General features: G+C 42.2%; 1 protein-coding gene across 1 annotated transcript; it reads right to left on the bottom strand.

Moving 5' to 3' along the window:
- Positions 1-261: 261 nt before the first annotated feature.
- On the bottom strand, positions 262-6570 carry atic (5-aminoimidazole-4-carboxamide ribonucleotide formyltransferase/IMP cyclohydrolase). The gene is made up of 15 exons (XM_004067090.4): positions 6217-6570; positions 5923-6049; positions 5695-5838; positions 4816-4904; positions 4573-4724; positions 3537-3693; positions 3124-3249; positions 2934-3041; positions 2776-2861; positions 2614-2703; positions 2241-2366; positions 2063-2155; positions 1807-1989; positions 850-1005; positions 262-580 (listed from the first exon to the last, which is right to left on the bottom strand). The coding sequence occupies exons 1-15, from the start codon at positions 6233-6235 to the stop codon at positions 461-463; spliced, it is 1776 nt and encodes a 591-aa protein (XP_004067138.1). The 5' UTR covers positions 6236-6570; the 3' UTR covers positions 262-460.
- Positions 6571-7558: the final 988 nt, after the last annotated feature.

Here is a 7558-nt window from a genome sequence, read left to right as displayed (position 1 = left end):
TTTTTTATTGCTTTATTTATGAAAAAATTAATAGATAATTTATATAAATAACAGTAACAATAACAAGAAAAATGATCGTCTTTTCAGTCTTAGGGGTTGTGCAAGACTTTTTAAATCCTACTGAGTTGTTTTCAGTGAGAAAACAAATGAGTCTTAAGTGTTAAAGGTTGCAGACCCAATGAAAAGGTTTCAATTTTTAATTAATCTGTATAAGAACCAAACCATATACTTAAACTGAAGAACAGTGAAAGCAGACGGTGGTTATAAAGTCATCAGCAGTTTATTTTGTTTCCACACTTGACCGACCCACAACAAACATGGAGGTTCACTCAAACACTCAGCCGTTGGAATCATAAACCAGAAAAGCACTGAATGAGTAACAGAAATGGAAAACTTCAGCAGCAGGAATGTCTGTGTTGGGAATGGGAGCGGGAAACGTCTTTTTCCTTTGTAGTGTTGCTCAGTGGTGAAACAGTCGTAGGTTGGTGTGCACCAGAGTGATGCCTTGCTCGTTACAGGCGTTGATGACCACCTGGTCTGCAGCAGAGCCCGCTGGAGCGGCAATGTACTCCACGCCGCTCTGCACACAGGAGACAGACAGCTATTAAACACTGCAGCATGCAAAGACTCCAAAGAGCCGCCACTGGTCCACGGGAGGTTTCTGTCCTCCCTGAGCTCGCCTTGGGACACCGTTTGACAGGTGTACCGCCCCACCCAAACTCCCCACCTGCCACTGTCCCCGAGTGGGTCACGCTTGACACCAGAAGCGAGAGCCCACTCAAGGCTCGCCTCCCTGCCCCATCGGGTAAGTGGAAAAATGACAAGAGTAGTGGTATTTCCCCGGCGTACCTGTTTGGCTCGATCAATGTTATCTCTGAAGGGAAAGAAAGCGTCAGAGCTGACAGCGACAGCCTGCAGAGAGCTGATCCACTTCTTCTTCTCTGTGTCGGACAGAGGCTCCGGAACCTCTTCATACTTGGATTTCCACACGGCCAAATCTGGACCCTAAAACACACATAATAGCAGGGTCTATAACTTCCATAAGAGGCTAAAACAAAAACAAGAGACAGAGCAGAACTGTTAGGTCATCTATTTGAAATGAAAAATAAACTGCTTAAAAGAAACATATTTAAAGACCCACGCCGATGAAAATTGCGTTTTTGACACATTCTTGTGGCCTTTTTCTCATGATGGAGAACACATATATAAAAGAATTTCAGTTTAAAACTGTATTTCGGAGTATTTCGTAATTAAAATTGTGGTGAATCAGGAGCAGATAAAAACCTGCCGTTTGAAAAAGATCTCGGTTGTGATGTAGCAACAGAAACTGGCGGGCCAAAGTCACCCGGCTCCGCTCCATTCTGATGCATCCACTTGCAGACAAGTAGATCCATTAATGTCTTCATTTTCCTCATCAGAGCTGGTTTTTGGCTCATAACTGTACATCTGGATAGTTCCAACTTTGCTCGCCGTTTTTGTTGCACCGCTAATGCTAGGTTGGGGTTGTGAGGGGCTGTAAGACAGAGGGATGATGGGACATCAGCGAAAGCTTACTCCCTCTCCAATGGACCCGCCCACAGCTTAGAGGCAAATTTCTAATGAACTTCTGCCGCTCTGCAGAAACTATGTCCTAGAAAAGACAGTTCTTTAAATTTTGGCTAAAAATGGGCATAATCCTAATTAAAAAGACCACTGGGAAAGCTGGGAAAATAAATCAAAAGATGATTGGAGTGACACTTTAAAGATGAAGTGATATTGGGTTTGATGTGGTGGGAAATGTTCAAATGAGTGTAACGGCTGCCTCACCTCTCCAATGGTGTTGCTGACATATTGATCGATGCAGTTGGCCATCTCTGCTCGCTTCACTCCACTGCGGAAGTTCATGTTCAGCACGCGGGGGTGGTGCCTCAGCCACCAGTTATCAGCCTTATCTCCTGCCAGACGAGTGCAGTGGATCCGGGACTGCTGCCCGGCACCAATGCCAATGACCTGCAAAACAGAAGACCCCAGAGCTGTGAGAGGAACAAAAGCTGCTGGATGGGCTCAGCTTTCTCCTTCTCACCTGGCCATCTTTAGCGTAGCAGACAGAGTTGGACTGGGTGTACTTGACAGCAATAGTGGCAACAGTCAGGTCACGCACAGCTTCATCAGACAACTTTAGGAAGTGCAAAAAAAAAAAAGGGGGCATTCTTTTTCTTTTCTTTTTTAAATCAAACATTATTAAAAGCAAAGTGACTCACAGAGCCCTTGGAAACAACATTAGTGAAGAAATCCTTGTTGATGAGAGCCCCGTTTCTCTTTTGTTTCAGATAGAGTCCAAACAGAACCCTGACTTCAGTGTCGTCAGGCTCGTAGTCTGAATCCATCTGGAAAGATGACATGAGCTTCATCACAAAAGACCATTTCTAAATCCTGACTTTAACAGATGCCATTTTTAAAAAGAGAATTGATATTGTTTGTAAGGCTTCCAGTGACTAAATGTTAAGTTTGTGTTTTAAGCCCTTAATCCATATCACAGTTGACTTATTTAAACTTTTAAATAATACTCTTAATTGCATCGTTATTTGGGGGAAACAAATGGAGGTTACATCCACTCCTGTCACTTTTTCCCACCTGGAGCACACAATAGTTGCCATTTTTCTTTTTGGAGAGGATTTTAAGCGCCTCCTCCTCATAACCAGGAGCAATGATGCCGTCTGACACCTGAGGACGACCGAGTTATGAGTTAATGTGACATCAAATTGAAGCACTACAAACTCTTGTGTTGCTCTTTACCTCTCTGGATATAATCTTAGCTGTAGGAACGTCACACACATCAGACAAGGCAATGAAATCTCCAAAAGACGACATTCTGTCAGAACCTGGAGATGCAGAGTCAAGTTAAATAGTGTGCAGAGCTTGAGAGCTGATAGTCTTCACGCAGAGCCTCTGACCTCTTGCTCTGGCGTAAGCGGTGGCCAGCGGAGTGAGGTCGCTCAGCATGTCGTGCACCATGCACACTTTGGCTTCCTCTTCAGTCAGAGGAACTCCAACTGCAGCTCCTGCAGAGAGTAAATTGGGAACAAATGATCACTCTTCAAAGGCATCCATCATTCCATTGAGTCATGTGTGACAGAACTTTACCTGCAGGGCTGACATGCTTGAAGGAGGTGGCAGCCGCCATGCCAAGGGCACTTTTTAGCTCTCTGACCAGCTGCCAAGCGTTCAGAGCATCACAGAGGTTGATAAAACCTGGAGCGCCATTGATCACTGAAAGAAAAAGAAAGTAACTTTTATAGGTTTGGCTTCCCTTTAATAAATTATTTATTTTGCCATACAGGTGACGATGCATTTTGTTTGCCATTTATTCTGAATCCAAACAAACAGTTTATGAAAAACAAACTAGAGTTTGATTATTTTTTATAAGAAACAGGCCTCATTATACTGGATTATCATAAAGAAAAAAATTTATTTGCAGTTCAAATTTTTAGGAAATTTTTATTTTGAAGGGAACTCGCTTTAGAATGTAGTCCTTGACCACGGAGGAAAAGTTGTACCTTTGAGCGGCAGCTCTGGACGCAGGGTGTAGAGTTGGGCGGGTGCTTGGTGGGGGTTCATGCCATAACGCAGAGGCAGCTGAGAGACCCCGCGACTGTACTGACCACGGAAATAGTCTGAGATGGCCTCGTCATACTGAGCCGTGTGAGTGAAGGCCTGAGGCGGAGAGGAAAGAGGGAAGAGGCGATGAACACAGAAGCACCTCCAGCAACGCTTTGGATGTCATCATCTGCAACTCAGGAAGGTTTAGTTGTGCGCTACTTTTAGAGGTTGAGTTTAAACTTTGACTGGAAAACCTGTTTCAACATTTAGGGACAAAAAAGTCAATGCTGAGCTCTGACCTCAGCCACTGCAAAAAAAAACAAAAGCATACAAAAAATGAAATACCGTATTTTCCGGACTATAAGTCGCCCTTTTTTTCCATAGTTTGGCAAGGGGTGCGACTTATACTCCGCAGCGACTTATATTAGAAATAAATTGAAATAAACACATTGTTAACCCTCCTGTTATGTTCATTTGTGAGGAACAAAGATGATGTTCCTGGGTCAATTTGATGTATGAGGTATGTTAAGTGTTAAGATACTCCGGAGCGACTTATACTCCAGAAAATACGCTTTAAAAATCATTCTTAGAGGTAATATGAATCACATTAGACTAATAATTGATGGATTATTGCTAAATATTCTTTAGAGAAAAACAACAACACAGAAAGTCTGTCGATTAAGACTTTAACCAAAAATGTTGATTTTTTTTTACCCTTAACCTACAGAAAACTGCTCAGTAAATTAGGGAAAATGCTATAAACTATCTAAATACTCAATTTAAGGTGGTTATTTAGATGAGCTTTTATGAAAAACAAAACAAAAGAATGATCATTATTTCATAAAAAAAATAACACTGACAGGAATCGCAACGATCAAATGTATAAAGTGGAGTAAAACTATGAAGGTGGCTGAGAAAAAGTAGGAAAAGCTTGTCCAATAAACCAATCTAAATGTACATTTTTATTGGACTACATTGAGATCTTTGACCCACTTTAAGGGCCAGGGTCTTGCGTGTTTCCAGGGTTGTGTCTTTGTCGCTGGAACTCTCCATCTCCTTGGCAACCAGTGAATAGTCATCTGGATTGCACACAATGGTGACCCGAGCATGGTTCTTGGCTGCTGCTCTCAGCAGAGTTACGCCACCTGAACACACAACATTACATATGTACAAGAACAACAGAATATAAGGGTTTAGATTCACCAGAAGCTTCACCTAAAGCGCATGCCAACTCACCGATATCAATCTGCTCCACAGCGTCTTCCACTGTAACATTTGGGCTGGAGACAGTTTTAACAAATGGGTACAGGTTGCAGACCACTACTCTGCAAGACAGGAACACAGAAAAAGTGCTACATCTGTAACCAAATTAATCATATTTTTTTAAGGAAAAGGCCTAAAAATTTACTTTTATTTACCTAAAATGACATCTATTATTTAAGGTTTTTGAATGTTGTTGTTCACCTTTCGGCATATCCCTTCAGGGGTCGCTACAGCAAATCAGCTTTCACCGATTCACACAGGTGGTTTGGCAGAGATTTTATGCCGGATGCCCTTCCTTACTCAGCCCTATGTTTCATCCGGGCGGCACAGGGAGACCCAGACATGGGCTCCCCCGTGGCTACATAGTTAGGCAGTAGCACGAAAAGTAATCGCTGTTTGAGACATTTTTTCCTTTATTTACAAGGAATTATTAACTTGAATAACACAAACAGAATACACAAAAAAAAAAGAAACGTCGCATTTCAGCAGATTAGACACTCAAAATGTATTGACTTTTCAGTCAAATGCAGGAGTTTAACTTCTCAGTATCGATCTGCTGGACTCAGTGGCTTTGATTAGTCTGTCAGCACAGCGGATTTAATCGTATTCTCTGCAAACGAGAGTCACGAGTTCAGCCACCAATCTCCAATTACCCAGCAGTCAAACCAGCCTCACGTGCGTCCAGCCCGGACTCAAACCACAGGAGCTTGTGATCTGCTGGAAAACCTCATTTTCATACAGACTTTGTTGTTTGGAATCAAAGTGGCTTTGGGCATCCTGTGTATACTCCTACAAGTTCCAAAAGTGTTTATAAAAGACTGGAAGGGTCTTGAGAAACCCATCTCTTCTCACCTGACCAGGCTGTAGCCCAGCTTGTCCATGTCTGCTGTGTCTGAGGGGGTTCTTCTGGCCAGAATGCCTCCGTGCACAGCAGGATGAAGAGTCTTCACTCTTCCTCCCAGCATCTCTGGATGTCCAGTCAGCTCGGACACATCCCTGTCCCACAGCACAGATGTGTTAGAGAAGCTGCGCATCTTCACTAGTTGAATCCCAGCCTGACTACTAGTAGCCCCGACTAACCTGACGGCCAGCCCCGCCTCGCGCAGCGCCTTGGCGGTGCCTCCGGAGGCCACCAGAGACAGCCCCACGTTCACCAGCCTCCTGGAGAAGTCCACGAGGCCCGTTTTATCCGACACGCTCAGAAGAGCTAGGACAGAGGTGAAGGTAAGTCTCACAAAGTCAAGCGAAAGCTGCCCACGTTGGCTAAGGTTAGCCAACTTGCTAACTCGACGCATCATCATGTCGTAGGAAAAAAAACTTTCAAACTGAAAAACTTTGGAAAAAGTCGAACAGAAGATGAAGAAAGTCTCTTACCTAGTTCAGATGAGGTCATTGTGACTGTCTCCGTGTTGGTATGAGGTTAGTGTGGACGACCTGACAGCAGAGCCTGCAGAGCGAAGTGAAGGACAAGGAGTCGAGCTGCCCATTCATCCAAAAACAAGCAAGGACCAGAATCGGCCCCGCCCCTCCGGTCTCAGCGCTCCCAAAATGAAGCGGAACATGCACAAACTGCTCCTGTCTACGGAGTTCCGTTTAGGCCAAAAAGATGTTTTGGCGTCCACTGTCATGTCTTTGCCACAAACGGAACCCCAAACATGTCTGTGCAGAAAGCAAGACTTTAAAATTCACAGCTTCAGTCGTATCATGTTTTTGTCTAAAGTAGGTCGGACTACGGGCCACAAATTAGTACTTTAGGTGCAAAAAATTAGCATTTTATGGGCGCAAATTAGCTTTTTTCTACACAAATATGCGTGGTGACGTCATTTTTTAAGACGGGAACCATGACATAAAAAGTATATTAAAAAAAGCCCTTTTTGGATAATTTGACCAAGTATAAAAAGTTACAACCTGCCCACAACAGATTTTATTGTGCCACTTTTTCTTTATTGCTTGGAAAAGATTTTCTCAAATTGCAGTGTAATATTAAGTTCTTAGTCTCTCATTTCTTGCCCTGGTTTTTTGTGTCTGGGTTTTTTTTCTGTTTGTTTTCCCTTTCAGTTGTTGTTCAAATGTATGTTGTTCTATGACAAAATCTTTAATAAACATATGTTTATAAAAAGTATAAAAAAACAATGTCATAAAAGTATAAAAATCAATGACATAGGAATATAAAAACAATGACATAAAAGTATAAGAACAGTAAAATAACCAGGTATCATGAACTTAATAAAAAGACTAAAACTGCTGACTTATAAAAACAAAAACGTAAATGTTTAAAAAAGACAACCCTACCAAAACCTCCAAATAGGGAATTGGTATCTAAAAGTGTTGTGCTTTACGTTGGTGAGAGTTAAAATAATTTAATTATTTGAAGCATTAAGAAAATAAATAAATCCATAGATACAATGTCTTAATAAAGCTTGGAGAGTATTAACTCTAGCACCAACTAACAAACTGCTTGCGCTGCACCACTGAGGCTGTTTTAATAAAATCCTTAGGGCATCATTATAGGCTACTTGTAGCTTCCTCATGCCCTATAATTTGTCAACAGGTGGGCAGTATACAAGGTGTGCAGTAAGTTTTGAGTAATAGAATTTTAAGATTGTCCGAGCATGAATAAAACCTGCGTGCGAGCATGTTTGCCTGAGCATATAAAATACACCATGCTTCAGTGTATCCATGCTTCACACTTAATGATCGTTTCATTTCTAATGCG

Source organism: Oryzias latipes, chromosome 3 (assembly GCF_053564925.1).
Source record: "Oryzias latipes strain Hd-rR chromosome 3, Olatipes_Hd-rR_3.1".
Lineage (NCBI taxonomy): Eukaryota > Metazoa > Chordata > Actinopteri > Beloniformes > Adrianichthyidae > Oryzias > Oryzias latipes.
The sequence above is the reverse complement of the archived record's forward strand: the minus strand, read 5'-3'. Positions and strand labels throughout refer to the sequence as shown.